The 23,064-nt window shown below is 41.5% G+C and overlaps 1 protein-coding gene across 1 annotated transcript; it reads left to right on the plus strand.

Annotated features, from left to right (window-relative positions):
* The first annotated feature begins 10,908 nt into the window (after positions 1–10,908).
* Positions 10,909–21,741, plus strand: MPHOSPH6 (M-phase phosphoprotein 6). Its single transcript, XM_034426531.3, has 5 exons — positions 10,909–11,106; positions 16,791–16,903; positions 17,246–17,336; positions 19,085–19,185; positions 20,608–21,741. The coding sequence occupies exons 1-5, from the start codon at positions 10,912–10,914 to the stop codon at positions 20,747–20,749; spliced, it is 642 nt and encodes a 213-aa protein (XP_034282422.2). The 5' UTR covers positions 10,909–10,911; the 3' UTR covers positions 20,750–21,741.
* The last annotated feature ends 1,323 nt before the right edge of the window (positions 21,742–23,064 follow it).

The raw sequence follows: 23,064 nt of genomic DNA on the forward strand, positions 1-23,064 counted from the left end.
CAAGGTCCCTTCCAACTCTGTTAATCTGTTAAAAGATAAGGTGACTACAGTCGGCGCAGGAAGATCCAGATTCTGCTCTTAGCCATGAAAGCCAGTTTGATCAGCAACAGGTTCTGCCACAAGCCAGCTTCTGAAAAGAAATGCCCTTCTAGCATTGAGCATTGATAGATTCGCTATGTGAATGAAGCCAAGGCAGTGTAGACCAAGTGGGGCCACTGTGAAGATCAACAAAATTTGGTAACCCTTTCCCTCCTGTCAAGGGGGAAAATCTACAGTATTTTTCAAACTCCAAGATTTCTTTTAAAAGTACTAAGTTCTGAAGGGGGAGGGGGCTTTACATATCAGAGCAGTAGAGGCAGTAGAGGCATTCTGCTGATGGAAAAGGGGAAGGAAGGAAGGAAGGAAGGAAGGAAGGAAGGAAGGAAGGAAGGAAGGAAGGAAGGAAAATCAGAGGAAGAAAGGAAGAGAGGGAAGGAGAGAGGGAGGGAGAGAAGGAAGGAAGGAAGGAAGGAAGGAAGGAAGGAAGGAAGGAAGGATAATCAGAGGACAAAAGGAAGACAGGGAAAGAAAGAAGGAGGGAAGGAAGGAAGGAAGTTTTCAGTAAATTGGAGAGTGAATTTCAGTGTGCTATTTGTTTAGACAGCCTTTCAGTCCATCTGATTCAGGGGGACTTGTTGCTACATTAATCTCTGTGCCCTTATAGAATTAGTCCTCTGCTTGTTGAATAAACTATTCACATTTCTTCTTCTTTTCCACTATACTTTTGTTAATGGTCTCATCCCAAGCAAATGCAGTAGAAATCTTGACTACCAGTCTGGAAGTTTTCCATGAAGTTTCACTCCCAAGAACATTGAAAGACAGAACAAGTGAGATGCAAACAGAGACAAGCTGAAATGTGATTTTCTTTAATATTTGTAGACATATTCAGATTTACTTTCCTCACTGTTTGCCCAACTGTGAATCTGAATTGATTTTCAGCACGCATTAAACACAGATGCACAGGCAGCCAAAGCTGTAACATGTAGGTTTTTAAAATCAGATAAATCTATTTATTAATGTCATTTTCTTTTTTCTTTGACCTAACACACTGTTTCATCTTCTTTAAATTCACCTGAGTTCCCCATCACTTTGCTATATAGTATTATTAAAAATCTTGTTCTATCATGAGAGGCTCCATTCTCTCTATTGCCTCTGGCTTCCTTCCTTCCTTCCTTCCTTCCTTCCTTCCTTCCTTCCTTCCTTCCTTCCTTCCTTCCTTCCTTCCTTTTAAGGTGAGTGCAACATAGATTTTTGTATGCTAATATAAAGTCTAGTGGGATTTGGACAGCAAATATCTCTCTCAAGAAACTTCATGGAAGAAATCTTTTCATGACCTCAGGAACAATATATAAAAATGCAATTAGGACCCTCTATAAATTAACCAAGTCTGAAGAGGAGGAGGAGGAGGAGAAGGAGGAGGAGGAAGAGGAGGAGAAGGAGGAGGAGGAGGAAAAGGAGGAAGAGAAGGAGCTTCTTCTTCTTCTTTCAAGATATTTATAATCAAATCAAATGAGTAGTTTAAAGAAGAAAACAATCCAGGTTTATTGTTTTTCTAAGACAAAGTATAATCATTTAGAAAGTAGTTTTGTTAGCAAATCACATCCTTTGGTTTATCATTAATCAATTGTTGAATATGAAGTTGTTTCCAGAGAGAAACAACTCAGCTGAAGAATAAGTATAACTTGATTCCTCTTCCTTTCCCTTGATTGTTTAAAATACCACCAAATAATTTAAGAAGAGATTATTCCACTCCGGATGAACCCTCAGACATAATAGCAAAATCAGTAACTCTGATTCTTCCATTGCAGACAACAGTTCTGGAAATGTTTCTATGTTATCAAAATGAGGTTTCAAAATGAGCTGTTGTGCCTATTTAAAAAAAAAAAAAGGAGACATAACATTGTTTCACCGAAACTAATTGGAAATTAAGTTTTGACTAAAGCAGTTATTATTTCCATTAAGAATACGAAATTCACCTTTTATCTTTCTTCCAGCCTGCTGTCATGTGTTATTTATTTAAGCTGAAATTAAAACCTATCAAATACCTAGTTCATACCAGTAATATATATATATATATATTCTTCTAGAATGGAGCTTTTATATAGAAATTCATTATGTTGTTAGAGATGTATTAATTATGTAAAAAGGAATGAATAATTCAAAGGTGCCTGTTTGACTCTTTATGAGAATATGCAATCAGGGACTGTGAATGTCTGGATAGATCTGGATAGCCTCAAACTACGCCATCTACGTTCCGACCTAAGCTTAGTTCATAAGATTATTTACCAAAAAGTCCTACCTGTAAATGAGTACTTTAATTTCAACCATAATAAGGGCTACCAATAGTTTCAAACTCAATGTAAATCAGTCTAATCTTGATTGTAGGAAATATGACTTCTGCAATAGAGTAGCAAATGTCTGGAACACTCTACCTGATCCTGTTGTTAGTCTTGTTAATCCCCATACCTTTTACCTTAAACTTGTCTACCGTGGACCTTTCATGTTTCTTAAGAGGTCCCTAAGGGGGTGTGCATAAGCGCACCAGCGTGCCTTCCGTCCCTGTCCTACTGTCCCCATTTATATGTAATCATTCTATGTGTTTATGGCTATGTTTTGCCAATTTATTTCCTTTTATTTGTGCCATTTTTTTTTCATGTGTCCATGTCTGTGTCTATGTAGTTACTTGTTTCCTTGTACTTGTTGACAAATAAATAAATAAATGTTATATAGAAAACTGCTATGATCACAGAGGTTATCTCGGTGTCTTTTCCCCACCATCATCCACAGCCAACACGTACAATAACCTATTTAGCAGACTGTTTATTCCTTGTTATTGTATTTTGATCCTTAGCTGGATTACTTTAGGATATTTATAACCACAAAAGTATCCTAAAGTAAACTTTCAAAACTGGGCTTCAAATTACCCTAGAAACAGAAGAGCAGAATTCTAGCTGTGTTTGGAAGCTGAGCATTCAGGACCAAGGACAGATCAGGACTAGCTGACAAGTTATTTTTTTATGCAATACAGGCAGTCCTCGATTTACGACACAAAAATGAGCCCAACATTTCTGTTGCTAAGCGAGACAGTTGTTCAGTGAGCTTTGCTCCATTTTACCACCTTTCTCGCCACAGCTGTTAAGTATAATCGTTGCCAGTTGTCACTTAACCTGGCCGTTAAGTGAATCTGGCTTCCCCAAGACTTTGCTTGTCAGAAGGTCGCCAAAGTGACCCCGTCGTAAATATGAGTCCATTGCCAACGTTGTCTGAATTTTGACCATGTGACTGTGGGGATGCTTCAATAGGTCATAGGCGTGAAAAAAACGATCAAAAGTCACTTCCTGCAACTTCGAACGGCCACAAAACGAACTGTCATAATTAATTATTTTTTATTCCCCTTCTTAATCAGATGCGCCCAAAATATGCTGCTTGCTTTCCCGAAGTGTGATCTAGCAATGTTGCAATGTGCAAATCCTCTCTTGGAAGCTGCAGAAGAGGAAAACACAAATGTAGTCGTATAACAAGCAACAAGACCCGCTTGGCCTCTGTTGAAAGGAAAAAAACAAACAAACCTGGGATCGGTGCCATCGGCTTAATGGGTTTTGTCCCAATTAAACTTCATTATCTGCGAATGACAAAATGAGCAAGTTTGGGTACATTTAGACCTAGATGGAACGTTTCTACAGAAAGGAGCCAACACATTGGTGGGTGTCTTGAAAAGACTGTCGGAAAATCCCTTTTTTTTCTTTTTTCTTTTCCCCTGCTCTCCTTTCTTTTCACCGTACTGTTTGCTGCACAAGAATGGAGGAGCAGACTGAGAGCGGCAGATAACAATGAGTGGAAAATTAAAAGTTTTTGCTATTACCGACGGCTGAGCTGCCTGCCCAATCAATGGATCTGTACATATTTTAAGGCGAGGAAGAATGGGCATTTGTTCACGTCAATTATTTTTTAAAACGAGGTGCAAAATGGATTTTTTTAGGATGGTAGGTCGTTCCCGAGAAACTCTGCCACGTCTGATGATACTTTGGTTTGTTCTGTACGTTAGCTTTGGTGGGGACTTTCCATGTCAGAACGAATTTCTGAATTGAAATTCTGGACCTATTGTATAGGTAGCCCTCAATATACGGCCGCAACTGAGCCCTAAATTTCTCTTGTTAAACAAGGCAGTTGTTAAAATGAGGACCAATGACCTTTTTTTTTTTTTTTGCCACAATTATTTCCAAAAAGGTTCACACCAAGGTCCTTGGGATTCAAGGATTCACGTGCCAAATCCAATCTAAACATCTGGCTGATGGTGCGATGGATCATAATGCAATGTAATTTCATTTTAATGTATGCTGATTAGTGTACAAAGTGACAGTAAAGTATTCTATCTATCTATCTATCTATCTATCTATCTATCTATCTATCTATCTCCTATCTGCCTGTCTGTCTATCAACCATTTGTCTGTCTGTCTATCACTTCTCTCTCTCCATTCATCCATCCATCCATCCATCCATCCATCTATCCATCTATCTCTTATCTGCCTATCTATCAATCATCTGTCTATCACCTCATTCCCTCTTCTATCTATCTATCTATCTATCTATCTATCTATCTATCTCCTATCTGCCTGTCTATCAACCATTTGTCTATCACCTCTCTCTCTCCATCCATCCATCCATCCATCCATCTATCCATCTATCTCCTATCTGCCTGTCTATCTATCAATCATCTGTCTATCACCTCCCTCCCTCTTCTATCTATCTATCTATCTATCTATCTATCTATCTATCTATCTAATTATGTGGGAAAAATAATGTACCTGATTAGAAGAGGCTCTGCTACTTGTACAACAATCCTTTTCATTTTTATTTTTAGTGTTAAGTTGCTTTAATATAATCCAATTAAATGTTAATCAGGCTGGCTCTGTCAAAATTCCGTGTTAGGTAAAAAAAAAAAAAACATGGATTCCACCCCCAGCCTTGCAAACTTCCATTTGTCTGGCATAACGGAAGAGATGCTTTTCATACCTCAGGTTGGGATTCAGGAGCCAATATGACAGCCTAAACAATGAGTTGTGGGGCTGCCAAGGAGTCTTTTTTAATTATCGCGGCCCTTGGTTGCTATTAATCATAAGTGATGTCTTAAGTTCTCACGCTCTGCTTTTTTTTTAAGCCCTCAAGGAACAAACAATAACTTCATTACCATCCTTGTAATGATTTGGTTTCAAGGCGCAGAATAAGGTGCCAGGTGTTGCTTCTGGAAGTCGTCCCCACCTTGGCTGGGAATCAAGACTTTGAATTAAGGAAGATGGGGGGGGGGGAGTGAAAGATCTGAAGGTTTTAAGCTCAGAAGACGAACAAGGTAAGTTGGAGACTTGAATTGGCTTGTACATGCCTCTGAATATTTAAATACAAGGGATCCCATTGGAGGCAATACAAAGAATGTCTTTATAAAAGATGAAAGTGACATTGGGTGATAGCGTGAATCTGAGAGCCCTTCAAGCTAGTCCAGAGAAGATGTCAATATCATAAGACAATGTTTCTCAACCTTTAAGATGTTCTTTAAGATGAGGACCCAGTTTGTGGGGGCAATAAGCTGACTTTGTATAAATATACAAAAGTATGAAGGCTATTGCTTAACGCATTGTAAGCCACCCTGAGTCTCCGGAGAAGGGTGGCATATAAATCAAATTAAAAAAAAAAAAAGATGGGTGGGCTTCATTCCCAGAATTCCCCAGCCAGCTATGCTGGGAGAATTCTGGGAGTTGAAATCCACCCATCTTAAAGTTGTCAAGATTGAGAAACAACACAATAGAGGCATGTGTTACTCTACTAGACCAGTGATTCTCAACTTTGGTAACTTTTAAGAGAAATGGAGTTCAACTGCCAGAATTCCCCGGCCAGCCATTCCAGGTAGTCCTTGACTTACAACCATTCATTTTGTGACCGTTTGACATTACAGAAGCCCTGAAAAAGTGACTTACAACCGTTTTTCATGCTTATGCCCATTGCAACATCATCCCCATGGTCTCGCGATCACAATTCAGACTCTTGGCAATTGATTCATATTTATGACAGTGGCAGTGTCCCAGGGTCATTTGATTCTCCTTTTGGGACCTTCTGGTCAGCAAATTCAATGGGGAAGCCAGATTCGCTTAACAACCATGTTACTCATTTAACGCTGCAGTGATTCGCTTATCAATAGTGACAAGAAAGGTCATAGAATGGGGCAAAATTCATTGGGGTTATTGGGGTTTTAAGCCGATCCCTCTGTTCATTTTTTAAAGAGAAATCTCTAACTGGGTTTTTTTTTTCATTTTGTCTTGTTTTATTTTATTTTATTTATTTTATTGTTGCCTAACCTCCTTTCAATTTGCTGTAAGTTGTCAATTTGCATGGGTGGGGAAGAGTCCCCTGGGCCTTCTTCTATTATTGAAAAGAAAAACATGCCATGTTTTTTTTTTTTAAAAAAAATTATTTTCACCAATGTACAATGTTCTCCCTTTCGTGATGTATGAACGCTGGATGGCTAGCAAAGTTCAGTGCTCAAGACAACCAACCGCCGTCCAAACAAAAGTTAGAAACATGGAAATATAAGAAAAAGATTACTGAAACAAGGGAGAGTTGTTAAGATAGAGAAGTAACTATTATGATTATTATTTTTATTGTTATAGAATTGATATCAATGTAATGAATATTGCTGTAAATATTACGACTACTATCGTTCAAAACTATTTGTACCCAGGCAAAACACTGTTTAATTGAAAATGGAATTTTTATATATTAAAAAAATTAAAAAAAAAACTTTATGCAAAAAAAAAGGACAACCAACCGCCCAAATACAACAGCAATAAATATATTCACGCAACATTCCAATATCCATTAATTCGTACTTTTCGTCCGATTTTCCAACAATACCCTCATTATCATCCCGAAAGAACAGAGAAGCTTTCTGCAGCTGCTTAATGAAAGCTAACCTTGAGTTAGTTTCGCTCTTTATGGCAATACGATCACTAATACATACAAGGGGCAGGGGAATCCATTAAGTTGATTAGAAGTTGCTTCTTTTAAAGAATAAACCCCCTCCCCCAAATAAAAACCCCAGACTCTGACTGTAATTTCCAGAGCCTCTAACTAACCAAGCGTTAGCGGCTACAGGATTTGCCATGACAGATCTGAGCCGTGATCCATCATAGTGTCTCGCTGCGGTAGTTTTCACATTTAGTAAAGCCGTGTAGTGCAACATCCAATCAATTTTTTTTTTCCCCACAGTAGAAGTTTAGAAAAACAGGAAGAATCGGTGCTCGGTGAAATAGCTCAGGCAAGTTAGTTAAACTTTTAACACCTTTTGGGGTACTTCTTTTTGGTAGAGGACCTGTATCAGTGGTGGGTTGCCCCCGATTCGGACCGGTTCACAAGAAGAAGGCCCGTTTTTCACCCTCCCCAGGCTCCAGAGGCTTTCTAGGAACCTGGGGAGGGTGAAAATGGCCTCCCCCACCCCCCAGAGGCCTTCCGGAGGCCGGAAACAGCCCGTTTCCCAACTTCCAGTGGGCCCAGAAGACCCAAAAATCAGCTGGCCAGCGCGCACATGCGCTCTGGAGCTGATCTTGAGCAACACTCACATGCCCACAGATATAGCTCCATGTGCCACCTGTGACACACGTGCCATAGATTCGCCATCATGGCTATAGGTGATGATATCTAACAGGGTTCCTGAGTGGATAACCCTGAGTACCAGAGAGCGCTATGAATGCTTGGCATAGGAATTCTGGGAATTCCTAAGTCCATACATCTTCAATTTGCCAAGGTTGACCTTAAGGATCGCAAAAAGTCATTATCACATGGACATAAGTCCTTCCAAAAAGAGATTTTATACCATCCCTGCAGAATTGCAGAGGGTGGGACATCTAACCTGACTGAGCTGAAAGCTGGGGGGGGGGAAGCGAATATAATTAAGATGATTAAAGACTACCAGATCTGGGCTGCAAATATCTGGATGTGCATTGGATAACAGCATAAAGAAATATCTTTATCCAGAGATTGGATTGTGTTGCTTTTTTTTGTCTTGCATTCCTCCAGTTAAAAATTCTCTGTTGGCTTATTTTCACCAAGCTGTCTTTTTTTAAAACAAACCGCACGGTTAAAAATACCAGAATATGATATATATTTCAGCAACTATGGTAAAACACACACACACACAAGCGCAACCACAAAAAAAAAAGTGAGACAGAAAAAAAATGACAATTTAATCAATCAGCCTCTATTCCTTCAGGGGGGCAAATACTTAAAATAACCTATAAACTTTAGAAGCTTCCATCACTCTGAAATAAGCCTGTAGCACCAATGTTTATTAAAGTGACAAGCGTATTCACTTTAGAAATTGCAAAGCCGGTGGGGTTGAATTCTGAAGTGTCCTCAGTCTTAAGGTCAAAAAATACCTACTTTTTCCCCAATTTAGGATTCCCTCCCGAGAAAGATGGCTAGGAATTAAAATAGTCTCAGACTGAAACAGATTGTGATTCCCCACTCTCCTCTTTTAATATGGCTTGGGAATATTACTTGCGCTGTATCCTTGAATGACCGGAACAATTCCAGATTGGCTGGAACAAAACCAAAAGAAAGAAGGGGAATTTTAGACTGTTAAATTCAAAAAAGGAGCCCTGGACAAAAAAAAAAAAAAAAAAAAAAGGGAGAAAAAAAAGAATGGAAGCAAAGACCAAAATTAATTAAACAAAGGCTATTTATCCATTCCTTCATCTATAGGATGACAACTGTGCTTTTTATCGTGTCCAACTCTGGACAACTAATAATGAAAACCATAACTAAAACCATAACTAAAAAACCCCCCAAATTTGAGTAAATGTAACCCCAACACTAATGTCATTACAATGTGGTTGAAATCCTAAAACATAGTAACATCCTATAAACATATTGCCAGCCTGTTAGCTTTCAGAAATAGACCAGATAGGAAACAGGACCAGGTGAGCTAATTCTACTTTACTATAAGCCTGCAATAACTAAATCTTGTAAATCTGAAAGTGGTATTCTCCCACTGTCTCTTTTAACAGCCTGGGAAGTTATTCTGAATTTCCTTTTCTGTCTGTGATATAGCTGAGGGCTAGGCTGTCTCTTATCTGATCTTATTGTGGCCCACCAGCGGCCAGCAGAGCTGGCAGCAGATTCGGACAGTGAGGAGGTTGGGGAAGAACATGGGCCGGTCCTGGAGTCTGGGGAAGGCTCAGATGATGGGTCTGAGTCGGAGGCAGAGAGGAGGCCAAGGCCATCTGGTAGTTCTTTGCTGTCTCCGGAGTTTCAGGAATCTGACATCAGCGAGGCAGAAGAACAGCATCAGCCTGCTCCCAGTGTGCGCATGCGCAGAGCTGCCAGAAGACAGAAACAATTAAGAAAACAGGGTCGACTTGGAAGTAAGGCTTGGAGATGATTGGCTCCTCCCATAAGACATAAAAGAGGAGCGAATGGGACGTGAGTTTTTGCAGGAAGCAATTAGTTCATCTGTTCGGGAAAAGCTCTGGAAAAGCTCTGTTTGACTCTGTGCTAAGTTTGGTCTTGCCCTGCATGTGGCAATTAGTTCTCTGGCAGCATTTCAAGGGAGATAAGGTGGGTGTTTGTAAACACTCCCCTGAAGGACTGTTGGAGAAGCCTTTCGAACTGGGAATGACAATAATTCATTAACAATTGAATTAAATTCAATAATTTAATTGAATTAAAGAGGTTTGCCGGGACTAAGGAAGCCTACGTCAGAACAGATCTATCCCTAGGTACCATCACGTCTCCTTGCCTCCCAAGGTCGTTCCACACATCCCATTACATCGCCTCATCCCAGCCCAATGCCTGAAGAAATATCCAAAATTTTAAACCTTTTTGGAACAGACTTGGGGGCCATTTAAATCTTGGGGGGGGGAAGGTGTTCTACTGGGCACTATCGTTTTTCAGCCCCATGCCTGGTTGGGGATTCAATGTATGGTTAAGTGTCAGGCTCCGATGTCGTCTCAAATAAAATAAATTGCATTTCCAAACAGATAGTCTTTGAAGAAATCTTTCATTTTATTAAGCACGACAACCTGTCCCCGATCGTGGCGTTGCCAACTCTGACTTCCTGACCCCAAACCTTCCCTTTCTGTTCCCCAATTCTCTGCGTCTCATTGGCCCTCTTCCAAATCACTCTCCCCATATCTACTACTTAAGTTCCCAGGAATGTCCCCCCTCCCATCTCATCTCCTAGGGGATATTATCTTCAGGGAAAATAAGTAGGTGAGAAGTCAAGCATCCTCTTGCCAGCTGCCCCCTCTTCTCCTTCTTATGTCAGCACAAGAGTAAATGCAGGTTGAAGTGCTGACATTAAGTGGCTTTCCCCCTTGCTTGTCAGAAGGTCGCAAAAGGGGATCAGATGACCCCGGGGCACAGCAGCGGTCGTAAGTACGTGTCAATTGCCCAGCATCCGATCACATGGCCATGGGGATGCCACAAAGGTTGCAACTATGAAAAACGGTCATAAGTCACATTTTTCAGTCCGCTGTAACTTCGAACGGTCACTAAATGAATTGTCGTCAATAGAGGAATACTTGTCTTGTTTTTTCATTTTTTTTCATCTGACATTTATGATGTTGTGTGTGCAGCTCATAAGGATGGGTGTGAATTGGGCATCACTTGGATATACTGAGCATGCTCCATATGCGCCAGTTGTGATTCTCTTTCTTGCAAACTTTTTTTTTTTAACTCTCCCAGGAACATTTTTTTCATTTCATCACTCTGCATTTTACATGCTTTTAAAAAAAAGTCTCATGCATACTTGACTTCCAAGGTAAAAAAAAAGTAAGGGCATGAGCCAAGAGGAAAGGAATCAGCGGGGACTACTGAGCATGCGCGATGGCCCGCGCATGCTCAGTCACCCCCACCGCCACAAAGTGGCGATTTCACGACGAGGGACCGCGGCCCGGTGACCGACAGAAACCCGTAAAAGGCGCTGCGCTTTTGTGGGGTGGGGGGGGGAGATTTCGGCTTCGCCTCGCCATGGCTCGGGACGTGAAAAGCAAACTATCCAAGAATCTCCTCCGCATGAAGGTAAGAGTCGTCTGAAGGAGCTGAAGCGAAAGCGTTCGGAAAAGGGAGGGGCCACCACGACTCTTTCCGAACCGTTTCCGGCGGCAAACGAAGGCAAACCCGATTGGCTTCGGTTGGCGACGTACGTGGGAAGAGCCGCCAATTGGAGCCGAGGGGCGTGGTCCCGAATGCTGCCGAAGAGCTTCGGAAGTGGGCGCCGGGGTGGGGGTGAGGGAGCCGAGGAGCCTCGTAGACGATTCGAACGGAAACGAGGCGCTTCGGGCTGAACGCGTGGCGAAGCCCTTCGCCCTCTGCGCATGCTCAGACCTCGAAATGATGCTTTTTAATCTGTTAAAAAAGAATTAAATTGGATTCTCGGCAAAAATGCTTTAGGAAAAGAAAGTTTCCACCACAAATTAGCTTTTGCTCGTCTGGATTTCTTATGGGTGCAAGGAAAGCCCTCTGTGCATGCTTGCAAGCCTGCAATAGTTTTGCAAGAAAGGGGGATGCATGTTAAACCTGCATTTTAACATTTTGTTTTTTTACTTTGACATTTTATTATTTATTATTATTAACATTTTATTTTTTTTACAGCCTCAAATGAATGCAACGGGGCGGATGCATCACTTTAAGCCAGCGTTTCTCAACCTTCAGTTCTTTTAAGATGTGTGGACTTCAACTCCCAAGATTCCCCAGGCAGCTTTGCTGGCTGGGGAATTCTGGGAGTTGAAGTCCACAAATCTTAAAAAGTGTCCAAAGTTGCAAAAAAAAAAAACCCAAAACACTAGTTTAAGCATTGCAGATTGCTTTTTAAAAAGCCCACAGGCCTTCTGAAGGGTTTTAATTTGCAAGTCCGTCTTTTCCCCAAAGTAGTTGGAGATTTTGCTAAATTGGATCTGTTGTTGGTCTAGGCTAAATTTTTGCTGGGGGGATAAAAAGCCCACTATTTCTCTGTGCCTTTGGAAGTCTCTTTCACGCTTTCTGCTTTTTCCATTTGCTCCTTATTTATTTGTTTGCGTAGTACATGCACGGGGGCCCTGCAATTTGCAAGAAGGGCTCTTGGTGACTTCCAGTTCAAAAAAGCATGAAATTACATAACCAGGCCAGCGGAGAAGAGACTAAAAAACTTGTTTGAAAAGGAATTAAAATGATGCACATAGAGATGAGCAATAATCACAGAAGTCCAAGGCACAGTTTAAAATTTTTTAAGTAGAAATTAGCAGTTGGAGGGGGGGGGGAAATAAGGGTATTAGAATGTTTTTTTCCCCATTTTTTTTTCATTTTCTTGTTTGTCTTACCTTTAATTTATTTCATATTTGCACTTCAGCCTTCGTTCTAGTATAATAAGTATAACTTTTTGTTTGTTTTTTGTTTGTTTGCTTACCTAATAAAGAAGAAAAAGCATGAAAATGTGGAATTTAAAATGCAATGCAATTTAAACAATAAAATTAAACAGTAAACATTAAAACTTTCTAAGGGTTAAGGCACCCAGGCTGGAAACCAGAAAACAATTCATCAAGAATTATAAGGTACAACACAGAGTAGAATAGAAATAGAAATAGAAATAGAAATAGAAATAATAGAATAGAATAGAATAGAATAGAATAGAATAGAATAGAATAGAATAGAATAGAATAGAATAGAATAGAATAGAATAGAATATGAATTCTTTATTGGCCAAGTGTGATTGGACACACAAGGAATTTGTCTTTGGTGCATATGCTCAATGTACATAAAAGACAAGATACATTCATCAAGAATCATAAGGTACAGCATTTAATGATAGTCATAGGGTACAAATGAACAATCAAATCATACTAGGAAACAATATCAATATAAATCGTAAGGATACCAGCAACAAGGTTACAGTCATACAGTCATAAGTGGAAGGAGATGGGTGGTGGGAATGATGAGAAGATTAATAGTAATGCAGACTTAGTAAATAGTTTGACAGTGTTGAGGGAATTATTTGCTTAGCAGAGTGATGGCGTTGGGGAAAAAACTGTCCTTGTGTCTAGTTGTTCTGGTGTGTAGTGCTCTATAGTGTCGTTTTGAGGGTAGGAGTTGAAACAATTTACGTCCAGGATTTGAGGGGTCTGTAAATATTTTCCCAGCCCTCTTTTTGACTCGTGCAGTATACAGATCCTCAATGGAAGGCAGGTTGGTAGCCATGGTTTTTCCTGCAGTTCTAATTATCCTCTGAAGTCTGAGTCTGTCTTGTTGGGTTGCAGAGCCAAACCAGACAGTTATGGAGGTGCAGGTGACAGACTCAGTCATTTCTCTGTAGAACTGGATCAGCAGCTCCTTGGGCAGTTTGAGCTTTTTGAGTTGGCGCAGAAAGAACATTCTTTGTTGAGCTTTTTTGATGACGTTTTTGATGTTAGGTGTCCATTTTAGGTCTTGCGATACGGTAGAACCGAGAAATTTGAAGGTCTCTACTGTAGATACTGTGTTGTTTAGTATTGTGAGAGGTGGTAGTATGGGAGGGTTTCTCCTAAAGTCCACCATCATTTCTACAGTTTTGAGTGTGTTTAGTTCCTTTTCTTCAGTGCAGTTATAGCTTCCAACACTCACTAAGCAAACTGTTGCAAGTCTGTATACCTTCCCCTCTTTTCCAACTGAACCAATGCAGCCATGTTGCTATCGGGGGGGACACGGGGGACTGGTGAATGGGGTGTGTTAATAAAACCCGGACCTGGCAGTTTTCCTTGGATACGTGAATTTGGTATTGAGTTCAAAAGCCAGATTAATCTCGGTTCACTGCCTAATGAACTCCACTCCTGTTCTGTAATGTAACGCATCATTCAGCCGAAGACACAGCTCTGATTGATGATGGCTCCGTTGGCTTCTTTTTCTTTTTCTTCTTCTTTCAGGAGAAGAACATCTGAGCCGGATTGCCATTAATTTTTAAAAATATAAATACTCATCCAATATTTATAACTCAATATAGCCAACCCTTCATGGTTTGTTTGCTTCAAGTTGATGTCGGAGGTGTTATTTTTTTTTTTAATCTCCCGTCTCTCAGGCTGCCATTAAATATTATTATTATTGTTGTTGTTGGAAGAAAAACAAACAACAAAGGCCGAGTGGGATTGAAGAAAAAAAAAAAAACCCAAAAAATAAACCCCACCATTTATTTAGTTTGTTCTCCCTTCTCAAGCCCCTGAGCGGTTACTTACTTGACGGAGAAGTTTTGCTGGTAGATCTGACAGGTGATTTAAAAGGGGTTGTCTGCAAAATGATCCATGGATCTGACAAAAGGTTGAGAGGCTCGAGTGCTCGGAATTAGCCCTCTTGGAAGGATTTATTCAGGATTGCAGCCCTAATCCCTTTTCCATGGAAGTGAATTTCGTTCTGTCGGATCAATGGGTCTTCTGGATAGCTGAGATCAATATAGTATACTCCAGGCTGAGCCACAGAAACATAGAAAGCTGATGTCAGAAAAAGAACTAGGACAGGCAGTCCCCAACTTACAACAGTTAGTGACCGGTCAAAGTTACACTGAAAAAAAGTGATATAGGACCATTTTTCACACTTAACGACCATCGCAGCATCCCTGTGGTCACGTGATCAAAATTCAGATGCTTGGCAACTGGTTCACATTTATGACAGTTGCAGTGTGCCGGGGTCATGGGACCCCCATTTTTGACCTTCCGACAAGCAAAGTTAATGGGGAAGCCAGATTCATTTAACAATTGTGTTACTAACCTAACAACTGCAGTGATTCACTTAACTGTGGCAAGAAAAGTCGTATAATAGAACCATGAGAATAGAATAGAATAGAATAGAATAGAATAGAATAGAATAGAATAGAATAGAATAGAATAGAATAGAGTAGGGTAGGGTAGGGTAGGGTAGGGTAGGGTAGGGTAGGGTAGGGTAGGGTAGGGTAGGGTAGGGTAAGATAGGGTGGAGGAGAGGAGAAGAGATTTGAAGAGGAGAGAACCATGACAGTAGAGTAAGTAAGAGTGGAGTGGAGTGGAGTGGAGTGGAGTGGAGTGGAGTGGAAGGGAAGGGAAGGGAAGGGAAGGGAAGGGAAGGGAAGGGAAGGGAAGGGAAGGGAACCATGACAGTGGTGGAGTGGAGTGTGGAGAAGAGAAGAGAAGAGAAGAGAAGAGAAGAGAAGAGAAGAGAAGAGAAGAGGATTGAACACACCAGGAATTTGTCTCCGGTGCATAAACTCACAATGTACATCCAAAAGAGCAAGTCATAGGCCATAGGCCATAAACCATAGTTGCAATCATAAGTTGCAAACAACACCTGATAAATCATAAGAAATTTGCTAGGGCAGCAGGAGCGACTGTCTGTTTTTCAAATCCAGCCGGTATGCAAATGATATGAAAATGAGCAGTAGCCTTCTGCTCCGGGCCAGCTTCGTCCTCCCGCTGCTGATTTGCTCGCCTGCGGCTCCTTTCCCTGCAAAACGGCACCTTGTGTCAAAAGCCAGAGGCAGCAGCGGTAGCAGCTGAGCTGCGGTTGCAACACACCTGGATGGGAGCGTTCGCCGGGGCAGTCTTTCTTTTTTCACAGCTTGCTAGGCCGTCTCTTGCCCTAGATTAAGCTCCCTCCTGGAAGCGCAAACAAATCACCATTTGTTATGTTTTTTTTCCGCCTCTCTCTTAATCCTTTGCCTCGCAGCTGTTTAAATCGGGAGCTGCACATTTTTATCGCAAGGTGTTTTTGCGTGCTTAATCTTTTTCAGGTGATTATAGCCACTGTTAACGGGATTTTTTTTTTTGCGGAAAACAATATTCGCCTAGAATTTTAATTGAACGAATTTAAGCAATTCCTTGCCTTCATAATGGCATTTTCCCCCCTTTCCCCCCCCCCTTTTTTTTTACTTTTCTCCAAATAAGGGCCAGATTTCTTTAATAAAAAAAAGAAAGTTATGTATGTGGTTATGACACGTTTTAGTATGTCATTCCTGTCATTCATTGTGTATCACCTTTCTGTTCTAGCGATTTATCATGTTGTGTGATGAATAACATAATGCAGTAGTCCTCAACTTACGACCACAATTGGAACCAGAAATTTCTGTTGCTAACAAGGCAGTTGTTTAAGTGAATTGTGCCTGATTTTTCAGTGTTGATTGTTCGGCAAATCAGTGCACTTGTTAAATGGTTGCTAAGTGAATCTGGCTTCCCCCATTGGCTTTGCTTGTCATAAGCCAGCTGGGAAGGTTGCAAATGTGGATCATATGACCTTGGGACCAGTGGTGAAATCCAAGTTTTTTTACTACTGGCTCTGTGGGCATGGTGTGGCTTGGTGGGCGTGGTTTGGTGGGTGTGGCAGGGGAAGGATATTGCAAAGTCCCCATTCCCTCCCCACTCTGGGGCCAGCCAGAGGAGGTATTTGCCAGTTCTCCAAACTGCTCAAAATTTCTGTTACTGGTTCTCCAGAACCTGTCAGAACCTGCTGGATTTCACCCCTACTTGGGACGCTGCAACTATCTTAAATCCACCTCGGTTTCCCAATGCCTAAATTTTGATCACATGACTTTGGGGATGATGCAACGGACGTAAGTGCGACACATGGTCACAAGTCACTTTTTTCACTGCCGGTGTAACTTCGAACGGTCAGAAAACTGAATGTTTGTAAGTCGAGGACTAAGCTCCCACAAAGTCGCTTGATGGTAAGACGGGCAGCCTACAGATTTAATAAATACACTTTTAAAAACCGTGGTGCCTTTGCGTCTTGTCTTTCAGTTCATGCAAAGGGGCTTGGATTCAGAAACCAAAAAGCAACTTGAGGAAGAGGAGAAGAAAATAATCAGCGAAGAACATTGGTTTCTGGATCGGCCGGAACTGAAACAGAAAGAGTAAGTTGGCTCCCTTTTAGTCTTTGCAGGTGTGGGAGGAGTTAGGAAGATAAAAAGCAGAATTAACAGGATAACGGCATTGGAAGGGACCTTGGAGGTCTTCTAGTCCAACCGCCTGATCAAGAAGGAGACCCCATACTATTCCAGACTCTTCAGTCTTTTCTTAAAAAGCTCCAGTGATGGAGCAGCCACAACTTCAAAACAAAACCAAAAACAAGCATTGGCTTCTCCAATTGGAGATCAATCTGGAGGTCTTTGTTTTTTTTAAATTTCCTGCCAAGAGGTTGGCTAAGCTCAACTTGCTTGTTTGGTTCTCTTTTTAAAGCAATGATTTCTTCACAGGAGCCTCGTCATAGAGGAAAGAAGCTTCGCGATGTGTGAAGACCTTCTGTATGGCAGAATGTCCTTCAAAGGGTTCAATCCTGAAGTCGAGGTATTATTATTTTCTTCGGGCCTATAGCATTTTTCATCCTCTTGGGGATCTGGCTTATAAAGGCGGTTCAAGGTCAGTGAAATCCCTGATTCAGTTTGTACCATATTGAAATAACTGGGTGGGTGGCTGGGTGGGTGGATACATTCATACGTACAGTGGATGGGTAAATGGATGATAGATAGATAGATAGATAGATAGATAGATAGATAGATAGATAGATAGATAGATAGAATGGATGATAGATAGATAGATAGATAGATAGATAGATAGATAGATAGATAGATAGATAGATAGATAGATACCTACCTACATTATAAGGAGGGATGATAAATACATATGGATGGATGGGCAGGCGGGCGGGCGGGTGGACGGATGGATGGATGGATACATTCATACATAAAGTGGACGGGTGAATGGATGATAGATAGGTAGGTAGGTAGGTAGGTAGGTAGGTAGTAGGTATTTATATTTTATATTTTATATTTTTATATTTTATTTGATTTCTATACCGCCCTACTCCCGAAGGACTCAGGGTGGTGAACAGCCAACAATAAAATCCATACATACAAAATTTAAAAGCAAAATTAAAATCAAATTAAATAGTTTTGGCCCAGACATACATACATACATAGGTACATACATACATCAGAAGGAGGGATGATACAGATGGATGGATGGATGGATGGATGGATGGATGGATGGATGGATGAGCGGGTGGATGGATACATTCATGCATACAGTGGATGGGTGAATGGATGATAGATACATATGGATGGATGATGGATGGATGGATGGATGGATGGATGGATGGATGGATGGATGGATGATAGATGATAGATAGATGATAGATACATTTATGCATACAATGGATGGATGGATGGATGGACGGACAGATGGGCGGGCAGGTGGGTGGGTGAATGGATGATACATACATATATATATACATACATACATACATACATACATACATACATACATTAGAAGGAGGGATGATAGATACATATGGATGGATGGATGGATAGAGATAGATACATTTATGCATACAATGGATGGATGGATGGATGGTAGTTTTGGTTCTGATGAATTCACTAGGTATAAAAGCAGAGAGCATTCATGAGTAGTTCAGAAGAAACCTCCTCCAGACCAGTTGCATTCATACAACCTGCTTAACCTGGTTCCTGAATTAACCATTTTCTGAATTTTGGCTCCACATGAAATATTTGCAGCACTGATCTGTTCAGAATTTAACCGGAGAGCTGAATTGGAGCAACGCCTCTGGATAGTGACTCTTAGTGTCTTGCATTCTGCCATCGATTGACTGGTTAGCAAATAGAATGTGATGAGAAGCTTTAATCACTGCTTCATCTGTGGAAAAGAAAAATCCGAAAACTGTTTTCATCTTGATCCATCAAGATTAACATATTTTTTAACGACGCCAGAAATAGCATTCTTATTGGGGCATGAGCGTCTGTGGACTGGAGGGAGGGCCTTTTTGGGCTATAAGCCACAAGGAAAGATGCTACAGTTGAGCAGTTAGCCGTAATAATATTCTCCGAGGGTCAGTGTGATATCAAACTTGGCCCCGAGTCCTTCAGCTAAGAAAGAAAATATTGAGGTACTTAATGTTTGCATTGCTTGTCTATTCATCTCCCTCATTCTTGCCAAAATCGGTCTCCTTGAGTTTTTTTTTTTCCTCCAAGGAACGTAACACCTAAAGTGATATTCCAGGTTTTTTTTTTCATTTTCAGAAGTTAATGGTCCAGATGAACTCAAAGTACAAGACAGAAGACATCGGGGAGGAAAAAAATGTAAAGGAAACTGATGTATCGGATGAGGAAATGGCTAGAAGGTACTTCTTCCCCATTATAACACAAATAACGTTGTCGTGATGTGTTTTTTTTTCGGCCTCCCCCCCCCCCCCCGCTCCAATCTAAAATGAAAGTTCTCCCAAATGACCAAGCTTTTGATGTTCAAAACGCTTGTTTTGCAAGAGAGGATGATTTTATAACAGAAATAAGCTTTTGACCTGATGCGTTCCTTTTAATAAAAAAAAAAAAAACCAAATAAAAATGCTTTGCTTGCTTTCTCCAGGCTACCTCAGTCAGACATCAACCCCAGTACTTACTTTCTTTCTTTCTTTCTTTTATTGGGTTCATAGCCAACAAAAACATTAGAGGAAATATTTATAGGTGTTCCTAGAGAAATCATTTCAAAATCTTTTTAACGCATTTGGCTCTGAGGGGGACTGAAAAACAGGGATGCTGCAGCCGGAGGCGGGAAGAAGGATTTTAAATTAAAAGCTGGATATCTTCAGCAGAAAACAGAGCCGGCTTTTTGTAATGGTTCAGGTGTTGGTCTAACTGGGAGACTGTGAGTTCTAGTTCCGTCTTAGGCACAAAAACCAGCTGGGTGACTCTGGGCCAATCAGCAGGAGACTGTAAGTTCTAGTCCCGCCTTACGCAGGAAAGCCAGCTGGGTGACTCTGGGCCAATCACCAGGAGAGACTGTGAATTCTAGTCCTGCCTTAGGCAGGAAAATCAGCTGGGTGATTTTGGTCCAGCCCCTCCCTCTCTCAGCCCAACCTCACAGGGTTGTTGTGAAAAATGTTTGCCAAAATTATTTATTTATTTATTTATTATTTGTATTTCTATGCTGCCCAACTCTCCGAGGATTCTGGGCGGCTTACAACAAATTTTATCCATCCAAATTTGGCGGAAAATTATAAGGCTATTTACGCCATGTCCTAGTTCAAACACACCAAGTTAGGAAAGGTTGTTTGAGCTAATTTTTCATAAGGACTTCCTTGCAAGGTTGATTTTATCTCCTTTTGGGCTGTTCTTTATTGTGGGGGGAAACTCTTTTTATCTATTGAAGGCGTGGAAAACTTTTATTCTTTTCTCCTTGCTGCTCTGCCTCCTGTTTTCATGTCATTTTCTCTGGGTTGATTTTCAAAACTATGTTAGGGGTCAAAAGAGAGAAGACTTTTGTAAAACCAAACTACACGAAGCTCTGTCTATTTGAATGGACAGGACAGTCAAGGGCTTGGAAAGTTTGACATGGAAAGCACAACCTTGTCTTCCCTCTCTGTCCTTGGACTAAAAAAGAAAACGAGAAACAAAAAAAAAAAAAAAAAGAAATCTAGAAGTTGAAGTCTCTATATTTTGGGAGGTGCCAGACCAGAGAACGAGCATTTTAAGATGATTTCGTGATCTTCTCAAGGGCTACAACCATGTTTGAACATTCCTCTCACATTTGCAATGATTGTTCACAGGTATGAAACGTTAGTGGGAACCGTCGGGAAGAAATTCCTGAAGAAAAGAGACCGCCACGTTTTGCAAGATCCTACGGAGTTGGAGAGCAATGAGAGGAGGCCCATCAAAGTGAGAAAAGGATTTTTGAAACCCCAGGATTAATGTCAGATATTGTGTGTGTGTACCCGCAAGGGACAGAAAGTTAGAGTGCCATTTATTTTTGTAAATTGTTGACTCTCCTGGACAGAACTGGTCCTTCCCCCCCCACCACCAAAAAATACCTAATGGATGTTATACATCCTCTCTTCCCCATGCACAAATTTTTGAGGAGCACTAAAACAGATATAAGTGGTTGTTGGTAAATACTGTATTTTTCGGAGTATAAAATGCACCTTTTTCCCCCCTAAAAGGGGGTGAAAATTTAGGTGCTTCTTATATACCAAATGTAGCCCCGCCCACCCACTGGCCCCCACCCTTTGGCCTCTGCCTCGCAGCAGTTACCCCCTTGCAAGCAAACAGCAAGAAAAAACAGCTTCAGCACAGCCTAATTAGCACAAGTTGATTGGATCTGCCTCCCAACTCTCAGCTGATTTGCTCTCAGCTGTTTTGCGCAGGGCTCTGCTGCTTGCTGCAAAGAGGTAAATTGCTGGAGCAGATTTTTGTTTCCTTGTGCTAATCAAGCTATGCTGAAAACAAAAATGGAAGTAAAGCAGGCTGTTTGCTGTTTGCTGCAACGAGGCAAAATTGCTCAGAGCCAGAGGGAGATTTCTTTTTCTTCTTTTCCTCACCCAAAAAGGTAGGTGCGTCTTATACGCTGAAAAATACAGTAGTAGGGAAATGGTTCCTTTTTTAAGAAACAGAATTCAAGACTTGGTTTTATCTGCTTCATCTTGAAAAACGCCTTCCTAAGGGGCAGGCGTTTTTAATTTCTGAAGATGTTCTCCAGGTGCCTTAGCATCATTTCCGTTGAGGAAAACACGGATTCCCAAAAGAAGAGGAGGGTTAAAACGGGGGGTGGGGGGGATGTATCTATTTGCTGTAACCTCTTTTTTTGTGGGGGGGGGGCGCAACCCCTTTCTTTATTGGTTCTTCTATCTAATGTATCAGCCAAATGGGCTTATTATCACTTGGAAATAAATAATAATTAAGTTGTCTACGTGGGTTTTTGTGTATCCCAAATGGAAGAAGATTCACTACACAAAATCAGAGAGATTCCCACAGTACGGCTAGTGTTCGACCTATGACCGCAATTGAGCTCAACATTTCTGTTTGCTAAGCAAGACAACGGTTAAGGGAGTTGCACCAGAGGTGGGTTTCAGCAGGTTCTGACAGATTCTGGCGAACCGGTAGCAGAAATTTTGAGTAGTTCGGAGAACCGGCAAATACCACCTCTGACTGGCCCCGCCCCCATCTATTCTCTACCTCCCGAGTCCCAGCTGATCAGGAGGAAATGGGGATTTTGCAGTAACCTTCCCCTGGAGTGGGGAGGGAATGGAGATTTTACAGTATCCTTTCCCTGCCACACCCACCAAGCCACGCCCACAGAACGGGGGGTAAAAATTTTTGAAACCCACCACTGAGTTGCACTACCTTTTACGACCTTCCTTGCCACAAGTGCAGTTGTTAAAGTGAATCATGCCGTTGTTAAGCAGATCTGGCTGCCTCGGTTGACTTTGCTTGTCAGAAGCCAGCAAGGGACATAAATACATGCCAGTTGCCAACACCTGGATTTTGATTGCGTGGCCATGGCGAGGCTGCAGGGGTTATAAGTGTGAAAACCGGTCACTTTTTTCAGTGTCATTGTATCGTCTAACAATCACTAAACGAGTAGTTGTAAGTGAGGAGCTACTTGTAGTCTCTCAGTTATATTATTACATACAGAGATACAGATAGCAGAGAGAAACTCTATGAAGGGCTGTTCAGTCTTCACCCATGTTGTCCTCCAGATCTACTGGGAGGACAGCTCCCAGCACCATCCACTTCCCAGAGCTCCAAAGTCCTCCTTCTCTCCTCCTCCTCTTCTTCCTCCTCTTCTTCTCTACTTCCTCCTTTTCTCCTCCTCTTCTTCTCTTCTTCCTCCTTCTCTCCTTCTCCTCCTCTTCCTCTCTCTCTCCTCTTCCTCCCTCTCTCCTCCTTCTCTCCTCCTCTTCTTCCTTCTCTTCCTCTTCTCTTCCTCTCCTCCTCTTCTCCCTCTCCTCCTCTTCTCCCTCTCCTTCTCTTCTTCTTCCTCCTCTTCCTCCTCCTCCTCTCCTCCTCTTCCTCTCCCCCTCCTCTTCATCCCTCTCTCCTCCTCCTCTCCTCTTCTTCCTCTCCTCCTCTTCTTCCTCTTCTTCCTCTCTTCCTCTTCTTCTCTTTCTCTCCTCTTCCTCTTCTCTTCCTCTCCTCCTCTTCCTCCTCTCCTCCTCCTCCTCCTTTTCCTGTCCTCTTCCTCTCCTCCTCTTCTTCTTCCTCCTCTTCCTCTTCTCTTCCTCCTCCTC

Source organism: Pantherophis guttatus, chromosome 11 (assembly GCF_059756535.1).
Source record: "Pantherophis guttatus breed Tessera chromosome 11, ASM5975653v1, whole genome shotgun sequence".
Lineage (NCBI taxonomy): Eukaryota > Metazoa > Chordata > Lepidosauria > Squamata > Colubridae > Pantherophis > Pantherophis guttatus.